The sequence below is a fragment of the Dermochelys coriacea genome, chromosome 8 (assembly GCF_009764565.3).
Source record: "Dermochelys coriacea isolate rDerCor1 chromosome 8, rDerCor1.pri.v4, whole genome shotgun sequence".
Classification (NCBI taxonomy): domain Eukaryota; kingdom Metazoa; phylum Chordata; order Testudines; family Dermochelyidae; genus Dermochelys; species Dermochelys coriacea.
Genome location: NC_050075.1, coordinates 94,699,489 through 94,726,398, shown reverse-complemented (window position 1 = coordinate 94,726,398; position 26,910 = coordinate 94,699,489). Strand labels below are relative to the sequence as shown.

At 39.3% G+C, this 26,910-nt stretch overlaps 2 protein-coding genes across 12 annotated transcripts in view; both read right to left on the bottom strand.

The window, feature by feature from the left end:
- C8B (complement C8 beta chain) overlaps nucleotides 1-6,947 on the bottom strand; it is a 34,502-nt gene extending 27,555 nt beyond the window's left edge. Inside the window, exons 1-4 of the mRNA XM_038413995.2 lie at nucleotides 6,789-6,947; nucleotides 3,823-3,979; nucleotides 2,330-2,471; nucleotides 747-888 (exon numbers count right to left, since the gene is read on the bottom strand). Coding sequence (XP_038269923.1) covers nucleotides 747-888; nucleotides 2,330-2,471; nucleotides 3,823-3,979; nucleotides 6,789-6,880 — 533 coding nt within the window. The 5' untranslated portion in view covers nucleotides 6,881-6,947. The remainder of the gene's footprint in view (nucleotides 1-746; nucleotides 889-2,329; nucleotides 2,472-3,822; nucleotides 3,980-6,788) is intronic.
- Nucleotides 6,948-19,349: 12,402 nt separating this feature from the next.
- DAB1 (DAB adaptor protein 1) overlaps nucleotides 19,350-26,910 on the bottom strand; it is a 703,351-nt gene continuing 695,790 nt past the window's right edge. For all 11 annotated transcript variants that reach the window (XM_043490444.1, XM_043490445.1, XM_043490450.1 and 8 more), the window contains one exon: nucleotides 19,350-20,845. Coding sequence is in view for 1 of the 11 variants with exons in the window: in XM_043490450.1 (XP_043346385.1) it covers nucleotides 20,801-20,845 (45 nt within the window). In the remaining 10 variants the exon portion in view is untranslated. The remainder of the gene's footprint in view (nucleotides 20,846-26,910) is intronic.

The following is a 26,910-nucleotide window of genomic DNA, read 5'->3' as shown; positions in this document are numbered from 1 at the left end:
CTATAATATAATCATAATTTTCTTTTCAAATATCAACATCCTCACCTAGTGTTTTTTTTTCAGAGCCAGATTTTTAAATAGGCGTCATCCCAGCCTCCTGGAGGCCAGGCAAAATTTTTCATACACATAGAGTAGTTATCAGGCCACATTCTGGTCTCGATTACACCCATATAAATCTGGAGTAACTCCTTTGATTTCAACCCACACAACAACAAAATCCATGATTTCTCAGGCGTGCAATGGTTCAAGTAACAATTATCTGTAGATGTTTTAGAAGGTTTGTCATTCACTACCTACCCACCCAGCTTTGGCACAATTGGCACATTTCCAGAAGAGAATAAGTGAACACACTACCTTACAAAGCAGCTCCCTTCACATGACTACTGGCAGGCTAACTACCTATGCCATGTGGAGCATTACAACCAGACAATTCATTTAGTGTGTTCATTGCAAACACTGATGTTTTTTGGTCTCAGTGACTGTTATTTACTAAGGTTCTAATGAAAAGCCTTTTGGGTCAATATGAATTTTTCCAGTGGGCTTTGGATCAGGACCCAAGACCTGTCAATTGTTACAACATTTACAGTTTAATATTTAGCAATCTGAGACTACATCAACATATTTTCCTTATCTGAAAGGGAAGTGCAGGGAACTTTAACCATTTCAGGTTACTATAAGTCTCCATTCTCAAGAAGTCATTTAATTAAATTCGCTATGTTTGGTTTATGCAAAGGATGGCTACTTACCCTCTTGCCAGATTCTCTATTCCCCAGTATTGCTCCATCTTCTGGTTGCATTTTCTATACACCTTTTTACAGTTTTTTTCATCTGACTGATCCCCACAGTCATCATCTCCATTGCAAAGCAACCTCCGTGTAATGCATCTTCCTAAGAGGCAACATTGAAATTGCTTAATTAAGAAGTCCTTTACCATTTTTATTATTAAAAACTACAAAGCCACAGACATCACCCCATAAAGCTTATATACTAATAGAATACAACATGTGATTAGAGCTGGTTGGAAAATATTTCCTTATCCACCCTAGAAATTTCTACTTTTTATTAAAAAAAGTCCTGAAAACTGCTAAAAAGTGTAAAATGGATACAAGCTAAAAAAAAGTTAAGTTCGCTTGTTTTTCCATGGAAAATCAAACACTTTTGATTAGGGCAGAAATTTCTGCAAAAATTTTTGTTTAGTCAAAACCCAATTTTCTTTTGAAAAAAAATGTCCTTGGAAATTTTTCCACCAGTCCCCAATAATAAATAATTATAATTATTTTCTTACGTATAGATCAATTACAAGAACAAATACTTGAAATTCCAATGAACAAATTTTGGACATTTTAAATGACAGGGATTATTAAATAAGAGAGGAGCATACTGGTAACACGTTCTTAATAGAGAAATAACAGACATGAAGGCGGCGTATCTATCATTCTTTTTTTTATTAAAATTGCTCTACAGAGACCTCAAAAGAATTCTGTGAATCAAGACAGAGACAGAACAATTTTGTTTTCTCTATGCTGTATTTTCCATCCACAATAAGATCCTGAAAACTGAGATTTTAATGAATATATAAAAATAATACTCACTCTTATATGGTGCTTTTCATAAGTAGGCCTTTAAAAACTTCACAATCTTTGATGCATTTATTCTCACAACACTCTTGTGAGCTAGGGAAGTGCTTTTATTCTCATTTTACGGAAGGGGAACTCAGGCACAGAGAGGCTAAATGTTTGGGTTTGACCAAATCAAAAAAAAAATCAGTTTTTTCATTTTGCCGAGAAAAAACAAATGTTATTTCCAGTCAGCTGAACTGAAAACTTAATTATTCACCCAGCTCTTGTTATATTTCCCTTAATCTCTTTAGAGGGCTCCACCAGTTCCACCAATGTGATTGTGAAAAGAGAACTAATGAATGCTACAGCACAGTAATTTATATGGGGTATGCAGAACTGTCCCACTACACAACAAATCCATATAAAGCTTTTCTCTTATGATCTCAGGCATGTGCCAAAATCATGGGCACATATTTGCTGCTGCTATCTGACTTTTTGAACCAGCTTTATTGTCAAGACTATTTTTAATTTCCTACTTTCCAAAACAACTGGATTTTAAAAGAGATGCTCAAGATTGGCAGACTGGAACTTGACCTACATTACAGTTAAATCACAGTCATTTGCAAATGTGACGTAAGTGCTGATACACTTTGGGCCTCATCTTGGCATACCTTTATTTGGGCAAACCCCATAAAAAAAGCAAAAAGCTCTTGTGAGTTCTGTCATCAATTTCAACAGGAGCAGGAGTGTCCCCCAATTCAAGAACTTACCTGTAATCGCACATACAAAGCCTTCGCATCTAACTTTATTTCTGCAAGGACTGTTTGTAACACAATCTTCTGTTTCTTTGTCAGAGTAGTCACACGGGCCTCCATTGAACTGAGAAGGCCGTTCCACATGAGCAAATCTGTACTGTAATGACATAGAAAACATTTACTCACCTATGTAGAATGCATGAATTTTATGGTTCCTAAATTAAAATACAAACTTGTTGTGTTGAGACATATTTGCTATAGGAGTAACACCAAGAAAAATAGTAAATAGGCAAAATTTGATTTTCTTGCAATGGACCTAATTTAAAAAAAATAATTTGGGTAGTTTCATTTTATAAACAAGATTTTCCACACTTAGTAGGATGGAATAAAAAATATAGGTTTTAGTTGTCATTAAGATAGAATTTTGTTTAAAATAGGACTAATCGCTCGGAGTGGGAAGAATAAGGAAGGGTTCAATGGCATTTCCCTTCTTTCAATTAGAGTTGGTAATGACAACCTCTTGTAATTCTCTGTCTATCTGTGTATTTACTAAACTTTCCACACCATTATCAATATTTTCCTGACCACACCCCGGGAGTTAATTCTCTGATCCATCCAATAGATTATCCTTCTGCACCTTTTCCATTTCCTAGACAAACTCATAACTGAGAGTCTTCACTCCTTACACAGCTGGAGCATCATTACTCCGACTGCAAAGGGCTGAAGCAAGACTGACGTGGGATAGCCCTTCTGAGAATGGTTATCTTAACCTGTTAACAAGTGATCCTGTGCACTGTTTAAAACAATGGGATTTTTGCCATTGACTTCATTAGGAACAGGATCTTAGTTTGAAGCTGTTCCATATATAGAAAATGCTCAATGGCAGGTAATGAAAAGAGTCTCCCAGCCCTGTGAGGTGTTGTGTGCCCTCAATTCCCATTCAAATCCAGAGTTGCTGAGGGTGCTTAGCAAATTGCAGGAGCCCTGTGGACACTGGCCCTGTGTGTGAATGCTCCTGCCAAAGGACTATGATCACTTGCTACTTTTTATACAAGACAGGAAAAATTAACGGCCTATTCCTACACTCCTTTACTGCAGCAAATTTCCATGGAAGTCAATGGGAGCTATGTTTAGCTAAAGAAATGCAGGATTGAGCTGACAAAGGTGAACCAGAATTCCAAAGCAAAGGGTTGCAAGCCCCACATGTCCCAGTAAAAAGAAGACTTTCTTGCTGGGAACTCTGACATGAAATTCATCCCTGTGCAGGGAAGCCTAGCACAAGGTCCAGACATGCACTTAAGCCCTAGGAGGTCTCTTGTGTTGCTCCAGAGGTACGTGGGTTTTGTACATTGCCTGTGCAGATTCTCCCTGCAGGAGATGTGAGGGGCCATGGGCCAGAAAGAGCGACTCCATCGCTGAGTCTTTGCAGAAGCAATATTATGAAAGACTGTCTTGCCTTTTATTCTCTCGTATTTCTCATGCTTCATATTAAGGTCATTGATACTCACTCTTTTCTTTTGACAGGGGTCACAGGTGCTCCACGATGACCAGCTGGAAAGCACACAGTCAATCGGCTGCGGAGGGTTGTTTACTGATCGGGCCCATCTGCCTTTGGCTAGGCTCATGTTGACTCCATTTAGCTGAAGGAGAGGTTCCCTTTCACCACTAAATGTTCCAATGAATAAAAACTTGAGTGTGTATGATTACAAAACTAGGGAATGGAACAGAGGCTGTGTGTGTGTGTGTCTCTCTCTCTCTCTCTCTCTCCACCTAAAACAATCCCTTTGTGTGCTCCACTAAAATCTTTCGTGCAAAATACAGAGTTTGCTACCGATCTCACACTGGGTATAGAACTGTGCAGCTCCTGATTTACATTGTTATAACTGAGAGCAGAATCAGGACCATAATGTTTTAATTTGAGTGTCAAAGGATAAGGTATTATCTAAGTGTAAAACATCACCACACAAACATACTGCTCTGTTCTATTCAGGTTCTCAAATCATGCCCATCACCATGGTCTCAAACAAGGTCATTAATGATACAATCACGACTTGACAAAAATCCTGCAGCTGGATCGTAACTGTAAACACCATGGACTCTCCTAAAGAATTAGCAAAAATTGATTTTGTAGCAGACTTGTTTATCTAAAGGCCGGACAAATTCCACTGGAAACTGCATGGGTCGCTTAAAGCAATGGAAGTGCCTGTTGCTGATGGTCCTTCAAGCAGCTTTTACTGTACCTTCCATTTGTAAGAAATGTTGGTATTATTTTTCGCAAAAGTATGTGTGTCTCAGTTTCCCCACTCACTTTTATATTGTTAACCAGTGTGTGAGAATGGGTTAATTTCTTCCCTGGGACAGAAGAACAGGAAATGCAATGAGTGGGTGGGAGTCAAGTAGGCAGGTCAGTGTGGATAAGAGTATGTCATCATATGAATGGAGTTACCTTGAAGATACAATAGAAGACCACCAACCAGGCATTAACTTGTAAAGACTGCCAGCCCAGGGGGGCAGAACATGAAATGGTGTGACTGGAGCTTGAACCAAAGAACTGAGGTGTGAGCAGACTGCAGTAAGAATCCTGGTGTCCAGGGATAGCTGGTGGGGCTGGAGGGGTGCATGTGTCAATCCTGGACGTTTGGGCACGACAGAGAGTTTGGGCTGCCAGCCTGCACATGCACGAAGGCTTTGCTTTTCCATTCTACTCAGAGGATACTAATTACTGCATTCCAGTTGTCTAATAAAAGGTGTCTTGTTAGGAAACATCTGTCCTGAGTCTCAGCAAACATCTGCTGGTTACATATCTCCAAAGAAGGTAAGTCTCCAACAGGGGCCAAGCTCTTTAAGACCTGTTGAAGGAGTCATGGTGAGAAAAAGTGCTGAAGTCTGTGACCCAGTCAAAGTGGAGGTACAGGGCCTAGCACAAAGAAGCGTATACTCCTAAAGAGTCTATGTTAAGGTCTGAGGCCTGGTATGGCTTGTGGATCCATGACACCTACTAATAGCAAACTAAAAATCCCTGTCTTTCTATCAGTAATTTGAAAGTCTCAAGGGCATCTGTACATTTATTCTCACCAGTGACTTTAATTACAAAACAGATGAAATTAATTCATTTTACCAGGGGTTAATCAAAGAGTCAGTCAACCAAGATGACGATTTAGATAAATAATGCAGAATATTTATAGTTGCCGGTGGTGATTTGTTAAAAATGCCAATCACTTCTCTTGGAGAGGTGCTGAGACAAAGTCTACTCATAGTGATACTGCTGTGAATCCCACGCAGTTCCACTGACTTCACTACACCGGCTTGACACTGGTGTATCTGGAAGCAGAATTTTACCCATACTGTATAAATCTTTTTTCCAAGTACTGGTTTTAAACTAATATCTATAGCCAAGAGCACACTGCACTTTCTCAACTATGGATTAAAAGAATGTGCATATTTTTTTTTAAAGAACATTGCAAAGGACTTTTAATTCTAAAACTTAGAGCTCAATTTTGTCTTGAAGGCCTAAGCCCTGATTTGAGGTTGATTGACAACTGCACCCCCTCTCACCTACACAATAGTTCAAGGAACTCCCAGGGAGCACAGTAATTCTATCCTCTCTCCTTGGCTTTTCTGTTTCCTGCAGAGCTTACCAATGCTGTTCCCTAAAGGCCACAGGAGTTTGGGGGGCCTGATGTTAGATGCCTCCTCCTCACAACCCACCATCAAGAAGCAAATTGCCCCATCAGTGCCCCCAGCCTCCACAAGTACAAGAAATGCAAAAAAATTTAAGCTGTGAGGTAGACCCTCCTGTATAGCAGATTATTTTTAATATTGTGCATTCAATATTACATGTGAAAAAGAAAGTGGGGAAAATGATCAGCCAACTATGTAGTCCAGGTGCTCGGTTTTATTTATATGAAATGAGGACCAAAAGGTATTAGACCAGTTGAGAAATTTAGGATCATAGTAACTAGGTAAAAAAGGAAAGACCTCTTATATGATCTAGTAGTCCATCCCCTGGCAAGTACCAATTATATTCAGATAGTAGAAGAGCTATCAAATATTAGCCTACATTAATTTTCTTTTGACCCCTAAATCAAGCTTAAATCTAATAATCCTCAAAATGCCCTTGTGAGGTACACACAGTAAGTAACTGCACTGCAAACAGATTTTCACTTCATCACAACGTGACTACAACATTTTGGCATATAAGATTTATCAGACTGGATTATTTTTTTCAAGCCAGTCACTTCATAATATGCTCATTTAAAAACAGTGCCTTTTCTTACTTCACTAGAAACTCCAAAATGGCTTCAGATGACATTCCTTATTCACCATAAAAGGAAAAGCAGACCGTCAGCGTTACATTTCATTATCTATCATGAAAAGAAAAGGAGTACTTGTGGCACCTTAGAGACTAACAAATTTATTAGAGCAAAAGCTTTCGTGAGCTACAGCTCATATTTATTCAAGAACATTCACTTACCTAAAGCAATGCACAGTTAGGAAGCCCAGTACTGCACAAAACAGAAACAGTTTCACAGGGTACAAGAGAAGTATAGTATGCGATATACTCATGATTCTAAGGTAATATCAGCAAATATCACTAGCAATCCTAAGCCACCAGAACTCCAGTTCAGCCTTCTATGGGCTCTGAAAGTGGTTCAAGCAGCAAAGGGTAAATTAGTTGATCTTTTGTTTACCATGTAGAAAAACTATGACCCACCTCCTGACAAATTCACATGACAACCTTTATAGTTGCTAGCACACAGCTTTCTACCGGAAGTTCTGAAAACTCTGTTGGAGAATGTCAGAGAAAATAAAAATCAGCTTAGGAGCAATTTACATTTCTCCTACATTTGTTATGTTTCCTTAAGGCATTGCTGAAAAAGTAAATATTTCACCAATAAAGTCACATATTTAAATCCTGCCTTAGAAAACAGTCAATGGGAAGTGACATGTGAGTTAAAAATCTGGTGGCTAGGAGATGGGACGATTGAAAAAATACTTAAAAAACCCCAACCTATCTGTTTGTTGTTGAAAAGAAATGAGAGAGACAACACATGGACAGGTTTCTGCTTAATTCTGCAGTGAAACTTTCCATTCCACAGATAACAGGCCAGTTCCTGAGAAGTGCAGGCACTTCACTGGAAGTTAGAAGTGTGTGGCCCTGTTTGTGCCTGTGCCACTTGCTGAGTAAGGATTGCAGTATCCAACCCAATTATCATGCCTTTCTAAAAGAGAGCCTCTCGTTCTATGGAGATCGGATCAGATAACTATAGGGGTCCCTTCTAGCCTTAAAATTTCTGAATCATCTTGTATTAAATGTCAGGTTACATAGAAATTGCCTTTTTACTCATTATATCTAAGGTTTTACAATGGCTAGGCAAGAGGTGACCTAGGGATAGTATTTATTATGCATAATGGGTTCCATTTTACTCTTACCGTGCTGTTCCACCTCTCTTTTTCCCCTTGTGTAGACTGAGCTCTCTGGGGCAGGGATGGTCTTATTTATGTGTTTGCATAGCACCTTAGTTGACAGCATTGCTGGTTCTGTTTGTTCATGTTTGGTGGCCATCTGGGTGGAATTTAAAGATGCCCTGGGATTCTCAGAAATTATGAGAATGGCCCCACGGTCCTGGTGAACATCTCCTCTCTTAATAGATCCCAGTGCTGAAGGGATGGATCCTTGTAGGCACTGCTGAACTCCACCTAAGTAATGAGCACACTCAATTCTCACTGATTTCAAAAAAGAGTTCAGGGTGCTCAGTATCTTGCAGATTTGTGTCCTAAGGCGGCATGTGAGTGACATCTGTGTGCAAAACGGCTGTTGCAGTGGCCTACACAGTCACTTTGGTAATTTGTCTGGGAGCCCAATGTAGTAAAATCTCATTCTGTGGGCAAATTAGTGATAGAAAAGTAAGGGAGGTGTCATTTGAATCGTAAAAATCTACAGTATCATTATTTCAATGGTTCTACCCTCTGTGGTGTGAAAGGGACAAAACACTGCCCACTAGCTTTAGGTCCTCTGGTTGGTGGAAATTTTGATAATATACCATCAGAAATGGGTGAAGAGTTGGGTATCATTTGAAAGCCCTTTCTCCCATGGACACGATCGTACCAAACAAGAGACGCCTAGAACAATTGTATAAATATATATTCAAAAAATATTTACAACTCAACTTTTTTAATGATACTTTAACACAGGGATGCATGTTTGACTTAAAAAAAAGGCACTGCTCTTTGGTAATCCTAAAGAAGTTAGCCTTGAAGTGTAGGACTGAAAACATTTATTCATCTCCTTCCAGGATGCCACTGCTAGGCACATTGTCACACTCCTCCTCCTTCATGCTGCACTTGTACATCTCTGTACAAGGCAGGCTGCTAGCCAAATATTTGAGGTTGCTAAGCATTTGGTCTTTCCTCATGAGCATTTTATTTCCTGAAAGATTGATTCAGGAACGCATGGTATTTCACATGTAACTGGTGTGATCAGTCCATCCTCCAAGACCCATCCATACCTGACAGGGGGACGGTAGTTTTGGATGCACTCGACCATCCTGGAGCCATTCCATTGCTTGATAATTTACCCTCTTGCTAGAGGGTATAAATGCATTTCGTGTCAACTTTTCTCTGTTTGTCTGCTTCTTGGAAAATGTAGCTCTGCAAGTATTGTAATGTTGGTTTTCAAATGGTAAACCTGGTGTATGAACACATCCAGTGCATTTATGACCAAATCAGTGTCTATCTCAGCCATTCCAAGCACTTTCAAAGCAAGGAAAAAGTCTTAAGAGGCTGATTCAGATGCTTTCCAGTAAGATAATTTGATCTTTCCAGCCAACCTTCCAGTAGTGTCACATTCCAAAAGGATGTGGAAGCTTGGCAATGTGGTGATTTTTAATGGTCCGAGTGATATGAACACGTCTCTGAGGGATATACAGCGATTCTGTTCCCCAGCAGTCGTCACAAAAATGGAATCCTGCGGAAATCTGGGGTAATGTTTCACAGAGACCGCTAGAACATCTGTGTCTTGTGCAAAACTCCAGAGTTCATTAGAAACTCTCTCTCTGTGGCACTGATGGCAAGCAAGATAATTTTAATGCAAGCCTACACATGGGAACTATGAAGAAACTCCACTGAACAGTGCAAGGCAGCAGCTTCATTACACCAAGTGATGCCAAAATTCTTCAAGCAATTCTTTACATGCAGTACAATTTTTTCAGGTTTGATATCAGCTATGGGTCCCTGAAATGTCCATCTAGTGCAGGACAAACTGGTTCTCCATAAAAATTTAGCAGCTGCAAATAGTCTTCATATCATTGTTGACATCAACACTTTCTTCTGCTTTTGATAGTGCCACGTCTTTTGCTGCATTTAAGGATATGTGCTGCGATTCATTTCTGCGGATAGGACTGCTAAAAACTACCCATAACCCACAGTTCATTTTCAATATGTGTGACTGACTGGGCTGTGGGTGGTTAGGCCTAGTGATTGAAACAAGAGTTTGGTCTACTGCTTAGAGATGGGTCCGGGGGAACAGAGTCCATGGATGAGCCAAGGGTCAGCACTGGAGGCACAGTAGCCGAATGCCAGAGCCAGAGGTGGAGGCCAGAGGTGGAGCCAAGGATCAGTACCAGAGGAACAGAAGCTGAATGCAGGAGCTGGAGGGTAACCAGAGTCATAGGCCAAAGGATCAAATCCAGAACTCAGAAGCCAGAGAGGAACAGGGGCTGGCACCAGAGCGGAAGGTAGGTGGAACAGGAGCAGGTTTGGAAACAAGGATGGAAACCAGGCAGGAGCATGGACTGGAAGCAGATTGGAGCAGGGCAGATGCAGGGATTAGAAGCAGGAGCAGGCAAGCACAGATGTGAGCATGGTACACATTTTGTGGCCACTGATCTGCTGTGGGTGCCAGGCTCAGAAGCAGGGCTGCTAAACAGCAACCAATCAGATGCTGTGGCTACTCTGTCAGTTCCAAGACAGTGCAAGTAGGCTCACTGGTTACTCAGCAGCGAAGTTTGTCAGGGAGCAGGCCAGCAGCCGGTCCTAGCTGCTCCGGCCCCTGACAACAAGTGCTTTAGAAGCCTTTCTGCGAAGTGTGTGTTCCTCTTCAATCCCATTCAAAGCATGTATTTCTCTGTACTTAGCCTTTGCGTCAGCCATCGCCACCACTTTTCCATCCATTAGAGCCTCTGTGAGGCAATGTATGAACTCCAGCTAAGTTGCACCGTTTTCAGTAGTAAAACCTTTATTTGTTTCTGTTACTTTTACCTTTTGCCACAACACATTACATACATTTTTGATGTAGCACTCAATATGATACACGCTGTCATATGCGTGGGTGACTCTGGGGTCAATGAACCCACTTTCCAAGCAACATTCTCACTAAGAATGACTGCTTCATACAGTTTCTCACCTTCTTGCACATTGAAACTGTGCTTAATGCATGCCTTCAGGCTTCCAGCATATCATAGAAGCAGGTGTTCTTCTCAAAACACATGCCATGTGACCTACTGTAAGGCGAGTCTTGCACTTGTCCCAACATCTTCAACTTTTTCCTGATGCTTGATTTACGTTCTCTCCAATCTTGTCAAATTCAGCTAATAGGTGCACTTCTTATAGCATGTAAGGTGCCACCAAGCATTGTGTTTAACCAGACCCTCTGTGATGGTATTCACCAAAGATTCAACTACTAGTCCTCTACCTCCTGATGTCTAAAAATGATCCAGATCAAAGTGAAAGCAAGGATTTTGTAATAAATTACTTTGGGATTGCAATGAGTTATGTTATGTAATGTATGTTGTGGACCTGTGTGCATACCACTTGTGGATGGATTCCAGTAAAGTTCTTGCTGGATGTTGATGTCTTAATGGTGACTCATTACAGCTATTTTGGCATAATAAACAAAGATGACAATCAATACAACTGAATCGCTTCTTTTTTGCCGATGATGGCAAATCAACTGGAAGCACTCCTTCCATTTACAGAAATCTGTATCCAGTATTCTATTCTAAGCATTAACTGATATAACACAGCACTGTCAGTTGAGAGCCTTTCGCGAGGGCTGCATGTTTGACATGCCTGTGTTAAAGTATAATTAAAAACATTGCTAAATATTTTCTCAATTATATAGCTGCGTAATTGTCCCAGGGGTCTCATGTTTGGCACCATTGTGTTTACGAGAGAAAGGGCTTTTGAATGAGGCTCAACTTGACCCATTTCTGTAGGTAAGACTGTATTGTCAACATTTCCATCAATCAGAGGACCCACAGCCAGAGGTGGGAGGAGGTAGCAAGTCCCCGCCCCCCACTATGCTGCAGAGGGTGACACCATTGACATTATGATTCGGTAGATTATTATAAATCATACGACACCTCTCTTACCTTTCAATCAATAACTTGCCCACGGAATTATACATGCTCTCAGACAAACTGGCATAAACTACAATAAAAGGTAAAGGAGGAGGAGGAATGATCTGGTGATTCAGGTGCTGGATGGGGACTCCAGAGATCTGGGTTCAACGCCTTGCTCTGCCATAGACATCTTGGGAGACCTGAGACAAGACCCAGAGGGCCAGATTTTCACATGCGCTCTACAGCTCCAGTGTAAGCATCGACATTAATGGCTAGACTTAGTTCAGCTCTCATTTTGGTGCCTAAATGGGAGCTTACTATTGAGATTATAAGCTCTTTAAAACAGACTGTGTCTCACTGCATATGTACACATAAGGCACATGGGGGACCCTGATCTTGGTTTGGGCTTCTAGGCATTGCTGTCACACAAATACTAAATAATACTGGTAAAGTGCTTTTGCTCGTATGTGAATGAAAGGTGTCCTATAAAAATTAAGCACATCAATTCTAACAATACAAATCATAGTTAAAACTAAAATCCAGCCTCAGTTTAGTGGACTGGTGGACATTCTTTTGGTTCTCCAGTTACTTATATTATTCAGCCCTGCATCTGAAGCAATCAGCTTCTGCATCTTTAGAACAAAGCAACTTAATGTTAATGATTTAACACAGAACAAGCAAAATGTCTTTATGGGAAATGCTCATGAAAATCTGTGGTTATGTTGGCCACCTTTTAACCTAATATCACTGAGCATGGAGACAATGATTAACTGCTCTTTCATCTCTATACATGGAGGACAAACGATTAGGAAAGATGGTCTGGGCTGTTCAGAGTTTTATATCTGTTTCAAATTATGCTGTCTCAATATAAAACAACATTGTGTCTATCAGATGTAGCTAACTCAACCTTTGACACGATCGATTTGGTTGTTAATCATTGGTGCACAGATAAACCCCATTTACAGTAAAGACCTCTCAGTGTGGGGGTCTGTGTGGGAAAGCAGTATACCGTTTAGCATTAACCATACCAGAGCCAAGATTACAGACATAAGGCATGCAATGTATGCTTTAAAACCAACAACTGAGCGCAGAGTAATCTGCACATTAACCACATTTGAGTTACTGGATTAACAGATAAAGAGGGTGGTATTAATCAGAAAGAAATAGAGGTACCCATGTGCTGGCGTTTGCCTTACACCATCGCATTCTCCAAAGTGGACTTCAAAGCAAAATCAGGCACATACAATAAGAGACGGGCCTAAAATGCAAAATTCAGAGCTGGATCCTCTAAATTTCAACTCATAGAATATCAGGGTTGGAAGGGACCTCAGGAGGTCATCTAGTCCAACCCCCTGCTCAAAGCAGGACCAATCCCCAATTTTTGCCACAGATTCGTAAATGGCCCCCTCAAGGATTGAACTCACAACCCTGGGTTTAGCAGGCCAATGCTCAAACCACTGATTTTTTTAGTGGGCCCAAATACTAAAGAAATGGGTTTTTTTCTTGCCATCAACAAGGCCTGCCATTTAGCCCTAGTTTTTTCCTGCCCTTTACTTTCATGGATATCTCTGACTCTGAATGAACACGGATTTCCTGCTTTCTTAACCTGGTATTGTTTCCTTTAAATTGGCTGTGATTTCCCTGCCTTGCTGGTAAGGGGTGCTCTGACAAATACAGATGGTGCCTAGAGAGCTATGAAATGGGATTGAAAAGATAGCAAATAATATCAGATATTTAAAGATACTTTTAAAATTCTTCTCTTGCTGAAAACTACTTAAAGAGAGTATTTTAAGTCTATTATTCTTTTTGAGAGTTCTCTGGCCCTGATAAGAGATGTTAGGCTTGATAGATGAACCACAAGGCAAACAGTTCCATTGAGATAAGACTATTTAGAGCTGTAAAAACTAATAGGTGGACAGTCGTTTTACTAATGGACCTGATACTCCCTGTCTCCAGTAGGATGATTTCGTTTTGTTACGAGTAATCAGGGAATCGTATCAGGCTATCTCCCCATAGTTCTCATTGTGAGGTTGCTACACGTGGAGATGTATAATTCAGTTTCCACACACCTTCTGACAACAACCACAAGAAGGAAAAAATACCTTTTTATCTTCTGAGCCAAGCCATTTATTTATCCTAAACTTACTTTTGCAGTCCTTTATACTTGAGTGCAGGGGACTGGACTAGAAGACTTCTCCAAGTCCCTTCCAGTCCTACACTTCTTTGATTCTATACAAAGCCTGATCCTGCAAATCCTTAATCGTACTTGAGTAAGTCCTACTTAAATAAGGCCTACTGTTGGGAGAGTTTGTAGGACTGGCACTACAATCAGGAAATCTGTACTAGTGGTTTAGGAAAGCAATACCAAACCATAACCACAGTTCTTCACTGAGCTTCATGCAGAGCCCCATGGATTCCAATGGGGCTCTACGAGGGCATCATCACCATGATGAACCCAAATATTCTGCAGAGCAGGTAGTGATGCCCGAAGGTACAATACAAATACTTGTGAAAAACGGTAACAGTGAAAAGAGTCACAAATGACTCAGGCTCAGAGATTCGTTCCAGAGATTTCTTACAAACATTGCATTTGCTAGTAGCCAAAGAGACTTTTATTTTGTTCATTTACCCTGAAGTGTTTAGCATTTGGTGGAAAGAAACAGTCACACAACATGGCTTCAAATCTGCTCCATGGCTATTTGAGAGCAGGCATTCTCACTTGCTCCTTTCTGACGACGTTCTTCTAATTGCTAATGTCGTTCACTAGAAAAGTAATACATATGAAATTGAATTACTTTGTAAAGGACATATGTCATGTAAAAAAAAAAAGACAGTTCAGGAAAAGGACTTGCATGAGAAGCTATGTCATAGCAGAGGAAAAAGAAGCAATTATCTTTAGCAACTGTTATCACATTATGGTGGTTAAGATTTCATTGTATGAAATCACCATGGCTATTATAATGCAGTAAAGGTAAAACCATGAATTTCCATTTACCTCACCAATTGCTTAATAAGAATTCATTGACATGGAAAGAAAAATCTGCCAGAACCTTGAGCCTTTTACTGGCTGAGCCTCAAGCCTTCTGCCAGTGACACTCTGACTGCTGCATGGATCATGTCCTTAATTAGCACCTGTCAAATGAATATAATTTCCTTATCATTTTATAGAACATATCCAAATGTATATCTTGGGCTATACTCACATTCTGTTAGTGATCCACCTAGCCCAGATTATAACGTTAGCATTATGCATTGAGTTACTGTAATAAGAATCAGATTTGTTTACGATATTTTCCCTTTTTGGTAATCTTGCCATAAGACGAGTCATGCTCTTCCACCTTCGTAAAAGGCTTTGGGATCCTTAGAATTTAAAGTACTAGAAAAGCGGAAAAAATATTATTTCTCACTATATTAACATAACTAGTTACTTAGTTGTATATTAGTTCTTCCTTTGCCATGCTGGGTGCATTCAGTTACACCTGATAAGGTGCATTGTATTTTATTTCTTAATGAACTCTGCTTCAAGCCTTTATATAGTTGTTATATTTTGCAGATTAGCTCTTCAGTCTTTTACTTCACCATAAAATCGTAACTGCACCGTTGCTACCACAGAGTATCTTTCCATTTGTGATGCGTGCTATAGGACTGCTCATCACTCCTAGCCCACATTGGAGTTTTATAATTAAAAATATCTTTGTCTTCCTCCATTAAGTGTTTGCATCTTGTACAGAACTATATCAATGGGATCTTTCAAGTACCTGTATCTCTGAGCAGATTTCTCCTCTCTTGATGACTCTGTGTTGACTGCCAGGAATCCAACAAATCACTATTAGAAATCCCCTAATAATACATGCAAAACCTAGAAGGTCTTGCTCCTGCTTATCTTTGTGACATAATTTATCTCTTCCAATCCTGAACAAATTCTTTATTTCACTTCTGAGGGTTTGTTTCCTATACTGTACTTCTGGTTTTTGCCAGTTTTATTTTTGATTCTTTCTCCTTCTTTCACCCTTTTAGATGGAAATTCTCCTCCTACATATGAACTTTAGATTTCCTCAAGCGTTTGAAAGAATAATTTTAACACTTTATTGGCTTGTTGATGTTATAATTTGATATTTATTGTGTGGTGCCTAGAGACTCCGATTAGGACTGGGTTTTCATTGTACTATGCAGTGTACACACATATAATGAAAGACATCCTTTGCCCCAAGGATCTTACAATCTAAGCAAAGAAGGAAGCATATCACCTTATTTGATCTGTGCAGACTGAGACTGGCACATGAAAAAGAGCCATAAACCTGTGTTATGCAGGTGGTCAGACTAGATGACCCAAATGATCCATTCTGGCCTCAAAAATCTATGAAGTCACATGTTAAAAGTGCAAATGTTGGACCGAATTCTCCTCTCACTTACAGCTCTGCAAAACAATTGAAGTAAACAGAGTTTCATGAGTATAAGTGAGTCAAGAATTTGGTCCCTAATGTAAAAAGTTAGGCTGTCACATCAAATTAAGCCAATACATATCTTTATGATTGCATTTAAACGGTCAGAACCTAAATTTTACTGCATTTCTCAAGTTTTTATCAAAAAAACTTTCCATGGAAAGTTTACTAATATTTATCTAATATTTAAATACATTGTCTGTTATAATTAGATTAGCTTTTGCATGCATTTACTATAGGAACATTAGCTCGGCTTAAATTCTTATCAAACAGTATGCATCCATGTAAGCAATTAATGGCTCAGTACAATCTGTAGGAAGATGGGACACTTCTTTGTTGTTGTTGTTTTCTTTTGAAGGAGAGGAGGCAGCATCAAAACAAGATTTTTTTTTCTGCTTAAATTTCTGTCCCACATATTGTATATTTTGGCATCACTCACTGGACAAAACATGTCAGTTAGTCTCAATACGCAACTCCTGTTACCTTCAATTGTGGTGCTCACCAGTTAAGAAAATCAGGCCAATTTTATTCTGCTGTGAAAATATGGACTTAAGAACATAAGAATGGCCATACTGGGTCAGACCAAAGATCCATCTAGCCCAATATCCTGTCTTCCGACAGTGGCCAATGCCAGGCGCCCAAAAGGGAATGAACAAAACTGGTAATCATCAAATGATCCATTGATCATCAAATGATCCACTGTCGCCCATTCCCAACTTCTGACAAACAGAGGCTAGGGACACCATCCCTTCCCATCCTGGCTAATAGCCAATGATGGACTTATCCTCCACGAATTTATCTAGTTACCCTGTTATAGTCTTGGCCTTCACAACATCCCCTGGCAAGGAGTTCCACAGGTTGTCTTGGTGCCTCAATACAACAAGGCATCCAGACGTATATATAACTTTAAGCATGTGAAAAGTTCCACTGAAATAAATGGGGCTACTTAATTGCTTAAAATTACACACATGCTTAAATGCCTTTGGGCACCTCCTTTTGAAAATGTTGGCCATAAAGTCAAACTTTTACTTTCATTATATGGCTTTTGCCTAGCCTAAGAGTTGTCATGACTACATGACTTATCTGAAGGGTGAAATTTCAGCAGGATGATGATTCATAACTTATCTAGTCACGAACCAGCTTCCGCTTGAGATGGTCTTGAACACCATGGTCTTCCTCATATGATCATATACTTGATTAGTTGTGAGATATGGGCCAATATTTTCAAAAATGACTAGTGATTTTGGGTGTCTATCCTTAAGAAACCCAAAAAGGGGACTAATTTTTGGAGGAAAGGTCCTCAACACTTCTGGGTACAAAGTCCGCTTAAGGTTGGGCATCCCCGAAAAATCCCTAATCTTAGATAAGCTTGTCCATGGCAAATTGTACTCAAGAGAAACTCTGGCACCTTTCTGTGAGCAGCTTTCTGCAACGGGCAAAGACTATGGAACAAATTAACTTGAATGACAATGATTTTTTTAAACATTTTTATTTGTAACAGTATTACATGGTGTGTTACAGAAATTAATGGAAAATTTCTAAAAATTTGTTGTTTTTTCTGTTGAATGCATTACACAAAGTTAAAAATAATGTGTCCATATATGTTAACAAATGGTCATCATCTGAGGTAAAGTTAAAGTAGGTCTAGAAACATACTGCAACAGTCATTTTATCTTTCTCATCTTTATTAAAAAAATATGTGTCAGAATGCAGAAATAAAAATGAATGAAAACCACAGAGTAAACATTTTTGCAAAGAAGGTGCCCAGTACATTATTAGATGATAGGTTTAATCAGACACTTGGATGACTACCGTCTATCAAAATAGTTTTCATGACATGTAAAGATCAAGAAACTTCTGGGGATGGTAACAGGATGTTGGGTGGGATTCCCTGGTTTTAAAATTTAAAGTGACAAATTTAGTGCTAGTGAAGGATGAGGGTTTAAACAATTGCACAAGCTGGATCTGTTATTTATCTACAATACTGGTACAGTGCAGACTCCCCACATTCCTCTGCATCTCAACTATGACAAGGAAGGGCAGTCTAGTGATAATGATATGGTAGCTATCAATGTATTCTAAAAAAATATTGGTTAAAAATAAAAAAATGCCCAATGACAATGTGGACTATGATCTCTCATAAAACTGATCTTAAAATCCCAACCTCATTTAGTTTGTACCTACTTTTCCAATCTGAGCCCTATATATGTAATGTCAATGGATTCACTGAGTCTTGACTCTGCTTTTCCTTCTCTTTAAACATTTTACTGCATAACTGAAAATGTCTTGACTATGCAACACTTTGAATGTTTATGAGGAATCAAAATTATTGTCTTCATGGTTCAATACCGCAAGACAAAACCTAAAAAAGTCATATCGAGGAAGAAAGTAGCACCACTTATTGAGATCAAAATTATGAAAATATCCTTAAAGAACAAATGCCCTGTGGAAATATTTTTTTCCTTATTTTAATCCCAAAACCACACAATACATCCGGTTTTGATTTAACTCCTACAGTTAGAAAACTGTCTGCATCTTTCTTCTGATGTGAAAATATGACTTTGCTACAAGTTTCTCTACATGCCTATGGAATATGCACCAAACAATGACGGATCGGAGGATAAGATCTCTTCTCTGCATGGTCATTAGGTCTACCCATATGTAATATATCATTCATATATCTTCAGTAACTCACAATTCTCTAGTTTACCTAATTCAAAAGATCAAATTGGAATCATGAGATTTGGGTGTACATAACAACAATCACCAGTTCATCTTTCAGCTTTCTTTGTTTACAGTAAATATGCTGTCTTCTAAACCCTTTTTAGCTTATATAGAGATGAAAGAAAGTAAAAGATTTACAACTCCAGGCCTATTTAAATCAATGACAGAAATATAAATCCTAATGTTTCAAGTTAAAAACAAAATCTGCACAATTACCCTAAAAACAGATTAATCGTTTGATTTCTTTAATATTTTTTTTTAGTGTTAAACCACTAAATTCAATATACTGTAACTGCATAGGAACATCAGGAAAACACATTTGACCTGTATAACAATTCTCTGTAGGGCAAAAATATATAGATTCTTTTTTGAAAATCATGTGCTAACATATGAACCCAAACACTGCACTTTTGTTCATAAATGTAAAAAAAGGAGTTTTTTTTAATTCTTCTGTTCTGTGTGTAAACAGTTTGATGACTTCCATTTAGAGATTTCAGAATCAAAGTAATGTCTATGAAATGTGGGGGGTTTTTAATGTGGAGAATGTATACTTGTATGGAAAAATCTAGATCATAAAATCTTGTGTTCCCAGCAATTTTACTAGTTGCTGACAAGCTAATTGCTGTTGGCAGAGGCACTTCAGCCTCTGCCTATTATAATAAGCATGTGAAAAAACATGTGATGCAAAAACCGCAAATTGGGTTTGCCACGCCTTCCAAGCACTGCAATTTGCTACCTTCTCTACAGTGTAATGGCATTATTAAAAGAATTTTCATAACATTTATATTTACAAAAAACTGACAATTTTCATTTGAACTCCTTAAAGCCATTTCCCCTTAAACATTTAAAGAGTTTAACGGTAAGATTTTTTTCAAGTTATAAAATAAAAATCCCATTTGAATTTTCTGATGTACAAAAAGTGATAAAGATGAACAATTTGATCACAGAATCAGTTTGTTATTCCAAAATTCATGCCATCATTGTCCCATTTATAAAGTCTGTTTCGTCTAAAATCCATAAACCAGAATTATACCAGAATTATTTGGCAAATGATTTTTTTCTTCAAAAATGGCACACAGAGAAGAAAACACTTGTCTGCATAGCATTACAGCAGCAAGATAGTGAAGAAATAAAAAATATTCCTTTACTGTACTTTGTTTTATGTGTTTCCTAGGAAATAACATATTTTTCACCTCTTTCATCAATGGGATTTGATGTCCTTTTTCCACCCACAGAATGAATATTCAAATAGAAAGCAGCAATTCTTCCTCATGATGCGTTATAACTTAAAGGTCCATTTGGCAATGTTTTTCAACCAGGATGGATAATCAACACAGTTTGATTCTGCGGTTTCAAGTTAAGAATCATTTCCATAGGAGGCATTTTGCCGTTAAATTCTGTTACCCATACAAAACAACAGAATAAGAAATACAAAAAAATAACACAGCCTGTCTTTTTTTTTAAATATGCCAAGACAGAGGTGAGGTGGGGTGAGGGAGGGGAATATAATGTCAAGAGTAGCCTGATATAAATGACAATGAGAAACATGTCACCATGACATAAAAAGTGCAGACTTGTGCCTGAAAGGCTGTTGAATGATGATGCCACTGCTACATATGGATTCTGATTTTTTTGCTTAAAAGAAAAACAATGGCTAATACTTATTCAATTTCAAATGCCCGTTGTTCAGGTGGGATGTAATGAAGAGGACAAAAGTTTAAATGAAGAACAAGGAGTAAGATTTCGTACTGTGGGTGCTCAGAACTCAGACGCTTGGCATGGTAAGCAGGGGTCGTTTTTATGTTTGTGCTGCCATAGAAATTTGTCATTCGTTGCCAAAAACTGTCAGGTACGTTTGGTAGGGCAATCCTCTATCCTTTGTCGGATAAGATCAATCGAAATCAAGCATAAGAGCCAAAAGGCCTGTCAGGTTGTTGATTTTCACTTGAGTCTTGAAGAACCACAAACCTGTAATAATGCTATTTCTTAGGTCTGTTGATCTGGGCGTAGAGAGGTTCTGTTTCCTGAAGACAATAAAAATAAAAATAAGCAGAGATGTCTGAAAATGTTTTTACAACATCTGCTTGTGAATAGCAATGCATCTAGAGAGAAAACCCAAAGGTAACAGCTAAGGAAATGTTTGCTTGCCTTCATGTGTTGAATGATTATGGTTTCCCTAAGGAATTTTTAAAAAAAGCAATTCAACATTACATCAGAGAGAAGTTTCAGACATATACTGAGCCTCAATTAAACTTTACCATATGCACTGTACACTGGTTCTCAGGAGGTGTTGGTGGATATGTATGTGTGAAGAAATTCAGTAATAATTATATATCTAGATATTCTGAAGTTCATGGGCCAGATCCTTCGTTGGTGCAAATCACCATAATTCCACGGATGTCAGGCTAAGGATCTGGCCCAAACATTACAGCACAAAACATAGCTTGGTATTTTTATATGGTTGATATAGAACTAATGTATGCTAACAGATAAATTGCTATTGTAAGATAACCTCATGACATTGCAATTACATTTAAGATGAATAAACTTTACATTTCTACTATATTTGTTATGAAAAACCATGAAAATTAATTTTGCAGGGATTGATGATAAGTCTAATTATATCACTATTGAAAAAAAGCATGCTGTTTTGCTCAACAGGTATTTTATTAAGAATTTCTTAGAAATAGAAAACTGCCACATCTTCAGAGTGATATTTCATATATCTGACACTGTGTTTTCTTGATACTATATTCATTCTGGCTGCAAGATATCGTAAGACTGCCCTCTACTTCATTTTCAGAAACTAATCTTTTAAACTGAGAATGACACCTAAAAAGAGAACGAGACAGGCAGAAACACTAATTAATGCCAAATTGCATTAACTTTCCACACACAATATGATAAATATTCAAATACCATGGTATGAAGTTAAATTTAGCCATTAGAATCAAATTCGCATTACAGAGAGGACAGCTAAAGCTACCATGAAATAGATAAGTTATAGGGTTTGGCAAACTGAACAACTGGCCAATGGGGAATAAGAAAGCTTATTGTGGTGAGTTGGTGGCTACTCATTAACTTCTAGCCATTACAGTTACAAAGGTAACCTGCTGAATGTAAACCAACACACGCCTGTCTTCCTGAATCTGCACACACACAGTCTGAAGTGTGAACTATCAACAACTCAAATCCTGGCCTCAGTGCAATGCCCAAGCTGTTGGTCTGTGTGGGAGGGAGTTTTTCTGGAGTTAAGAGAAGGAATCCTTCCTTCCCATGTGAATTTGCAGGAGTCAAGCTTTTCCATGGATCCTATACAGCCTCAACCTCAGTGTTGATTGTGCTTTTATGGAGGAACAATGGCTGGTGGAAACATGTAGTGCTGGAACCACTTTTCTCACTTTCAGTCATTGCTGTGTTCCCATTTGCAGGGATCCCACAAACACCTAGGCTCCATGGCTCATGGTGATTTCACATTCCTGGTACAAACTCATAAAATACTGCCCTACTGTTAAACTCTCCATGGCTGCAGAGCAGTGGGATGTGGTTTTCCCATAATGTGTGAACTGCTTCCATACATCTCAGTGGAAGCCCATCTGTTGCTCTGTGCCCATCTTCATTTACTCCTCAAAACAGCTGTACATTGCAAAGGTTCGAGCTGTCCCTCTCCTACCCATGCCAACCCCGAGCTAACTATGGCAACTGGAGAACAGTAAGAAAATCTTCTCCTGAATGATTTGATTAAGGGGTGAAGAAATTATCTACAGTCAGAAGCACACATATGTTGTGATCTTGAAAAACTGAAGATACGCAGAAGGGATGACCAGAAATATGGCTCATATGCTCTGTTCTTAAGAACACCCCACCTGTGCCAAATTTTCATGCACAGTCGACACAGAACTTGCAGAATGATCCTGGCTAGTCTAGAGAAAATCAGTACTAATGAACATGAGATATTTAACGCATGATAGGCCACTCTCCTGGCATTTGCTGGTCCGGGGGTAGGGAAAAAAAGGGGACAATTAATCCAGAGCAAGAATTCCAGTTATTAAATGCTACAAAGAAAAAAGATCTCTGAAAATGTCATGTGCACTTATTAAAGCCGTCCTCAAATAGCTCTAACTTATGCAGATGCACTTACGTGGCAGATCCCCAAGGTCTCATCGACCTTGTAATCATATAGGAGATTTACATATATGTCAGGATGAATTCTTCTTCAAGAGTTTCTCCAGTGTATTAGACACAAAGAGGCAAAACATTAGATGTGCCTAACTTATTACTTTCACCCAGTGTTCATCTGGAACATACATTTAAGGTGGCCAAAGTAATCATAATGCCACTCTGACTTCACTTACATTTTTTTTTGTTCTCCCAGAGCCCTGGCAGATAAAGGATGGGCTTAGGCACTTTTGTCCTTTAATAGGGTTTCCCTTCCTAGTGCCAAAGCAAGATTCCAGGTGATCTTCTCAATAAGAAGTTCTGTTTTTGTCAGAGACAGAGAATGATCTTCTAAGATTAGTCTGAGAAAATTCAGAGAGTGGTTGTTGACCATAACCCAGCAGTGAAGAATTAACAGCAATGCTTTGGAGAGGAGCAAAGGACAGCACAAAGGGACAGAAAGGTCCTGAAAATAAAAAATAAAAAAAGAAGAGAGAAAAAAAGAGGAGAGCAGATTCTAAAGAGCATGCTCATCTCATCCTCTCAAGACCACAGGTAGCCCCTCCTCACAAATACCACACATGCAGGGCTCTGTGGGTGTCCCTGCCAGATGGATGAGGGAAGCAGAAATGAAAAGCGGTCTTCTTACAGAGTGCATTCCTATCAAAACTCAGATGAAATACCACTTAAAGGCACCCAAACTTAATAATTCTCATAGCAGCATTAACCTTTACTCTAAGCGTTCTACCTTCCTCCCAATGGGGAATGGTAGGATATTGGTAACGGCAGAAGGAGCAAATGGGAGAATGACTCCTGAGTGAGGCTCCTGTCAGGGAAAATAGGAGCCTGAAAGTAGCACGGAAGGTTGACAGTTCATGTAGATGTCTTGAACCTCACAGAGTTTTCCCTTTGTATGAGACAGGATGGTTGGACCCAATGGCAATATCAGAAAAAATGCTGGACTATCCAGTTCCTATAGGTAGGGCCCTACCAAATTCACGGCCATGAAAAACGCATCACGGACCGTGAAATCTGGTTTTCCCCTGTGAAATCTGATCTTTTGTGTGCTTTTAGCCTATACTATACAGATTTCACAGGGGAGAACAGTGTTTCTCAAATTGGGGGTCCTGACCCAAAAGGGAGTTGCAGGGGGGGTTGCAAGATTATTTTAGGGGGGTTGCGGCATTGCCACCCTTACTTCTGCGCTGCCTTCAGAGCTGGGAAGCCAGAGAGTAGCGGCTGTTGGTCGGATGCCCAGCTCTGAAGGCAGCGCCCCGCCAGTAGCAGTGCAGAAGTACAGGTGGCAATACCGTACCCTGCCGCCCTTACTCTGCGCTGCTGCTTTCAGAGCTGGGTGGTTGGAGAGTGGCAGCTGCTGACCGAGGGCTCAACTCTGCAGACCAGCAGCGCAGATGGCTCTGCCTTCAGAGCTGGGCTCCTAGCCAACAACTGCCGCTCTCCAGTTGCCCAGCTCTGAAGGCAGAGCCACCAGCAGCAGCAGCGCAGAATTTAGGGTAACAGTACTGCAACCCTCCCCCACACACACATAGTAACTTTGCGCCCCCCCCAACTTCTTTTTGGGTCAGGAACCCAACAATTACACCATCGTAAAATTTTAGATTTAAATTGCTGAAATAATAACATTTACTATTTTTAAAATCCCATGACCGTGAAATTGACTAAAATGTACAGTGAATTTGGTAAGGCCCTAACTATAAGGGGAAACTGAGCTTCTGGGCACTGAACAGAAATGGATACTTCTTTTTTATTGCTAAATATTACTTGACGTGTTTCACTGACATTAAGATGTGCAGTTTATCATAGATGCTTTAAAAAGTTACTCTCCCCATCCATATTTGCAATCAATAATCAAATTAGTGTTTGGCTCAACCCTACTCAGATGCCAGTGTATGGCTACTTATTGTGGACAGTGTCTGTTAAATACAAATGACTGTGATTATAAATGTTCAATGAAAAAGGATATGGGCATCCAAGTCAATTATTTGAGAAAAGGGCCTGGCCTATTAGGAAGTAGGTCCAAAACGTTCAAAGATAGGTGCCTGAAATGAGACATCTAAATCCATATCTGGGAAACTAAAGTAGTACCCTGTATTTAGAGGTGATGAGTGCCGATCTCACTGGGAAATGTGGATATTCAGTCCCTCTGAAAATTTGGCCATTTATTTAGGAGCATAACTTTAGGTCCCCAAATTTGAAGAAGTTTGCCCTACTTACCCTTGATTGCAATGAACAGTATTTTTTTCAAAAAATAACTACATATTTTTGTTGAAGTTATACCTCATACTTCAATATTTCTTTTTAAGGGGTGTTTTTTGTAATCATCAATACCAAAAGCAAACAACATGCATTTGGGTGACTGTTCACAGCTCTGGCTTAGAACTGTATCAGCAAACTGGATGTAAACATTATAAACATAATTCCATTTTTAATGTATTACTAATATGTTCTCCTCAAACAAATCAGTTACCGTAGGGCATAATCAACAAGTGCCGGTATCAGGGTGGGCTTGCGATGTGAGAGCATGCACAAGACTTGCAGGTGTTCAGTGGCAACTTTCTGCAGTCCTCAAGTGACCATTTCAATATACATTGTACATGTACAATGCTGCATAAAAGATGCATTACATTCTAGAGTCGCTGTCCTCTCAGATTTCTTTAACCTTGTTCCTCTCATGCAGATTTTCAGCACAGGGTTTTCCTTCTGGCTAGGTGATCAGTAAGCACAATTTCAGCAGATAAGCTTCATAAAATGAGACTGGACTTTCCGATCATCCAGCCTGTGCTGAGAATCGGCAGCAGAAAAGGGAGGTTAAGGGAATCTGGGAGAACTGCACTCTGGAGTGTAATGTGTTTTTGATACAACATGCTTTGTGTGTATAAAACCCAGATTCAATAAACCAGGCTCTAAGGGACCTGACAGCAGTCAAAAAGTATACACCCTTGTGTAATAGAAGGGCTTATCCTATTCTTCCACTGATGCTTAAGGTATTTTTCAAAATAACTTAAATTGTGTTTAAATTCCAGTAGCTGTGTAAATACTCCAATCATCTATTTAGTTAATATTATTTGATATTCGGTGTTTTGGATGTTATAGTGACTATATCAGACTGGAAACATTTTCCAATGTCCAACATTTAATTAACTATTAGAATTTTAAAAGACAAGTCACTTAGCATCTTAGTACAGACAATTGTGAGGACAGTTCAGAAAGACAATCCCACCCTCTTGGTCCTGGTGTAATTTAGGGTTGCTATCTACAATTGCACTGCTGCTATTTTTTTTTCCTGTTCAGGTTCTTTGGAGAATACCATGGTGAAGAGGTGACTGGGTGTGCAAAGGGCAAAATGGGACTCTTCATGATTTCCTTTCAGTGGATGTTCCAGAGTTTACAGCCAACTGCAGGGAAGGAGGTACCACCAACCCTATGAATTTCTATCTAGGCTCTGATTGAGTTTATTGAATTAAGCTGAACTGATGGATCCTGGAAAGAGGTCTCTGAGATGTTGAGAGTCTATTCTGTTCTGAGATTCCTAATACAATGCCAGAACCTTGAAGTTGATGGAAAGCCAGGGCACGTTGGGAAGCATCAATGTATTATACCCTCTATGGTTCATCATCATGCTTAGCATGGATTAACAGCCGGCTTATAATAGTCCATCCTGGAACTGAAACACAGTAAGTACTTTTGTTAAGGAGGACACGTGGTGTTTTCTTACCACCCAGAGATGGAAGCCAGCAGACAACCAGCTAATTGTTGGACTACTGATATATGTCAGTGATGACAACAGCATCACGAGTTTGACTTATTTCAAGATCTTACAGTTGTCTGCACACATTTCAGACAGCAGTTGCATAGCTTTTCTAGGAAGGATTGCTCCAGGAAAACGTGATCAGCTCTAGCCACAAATATT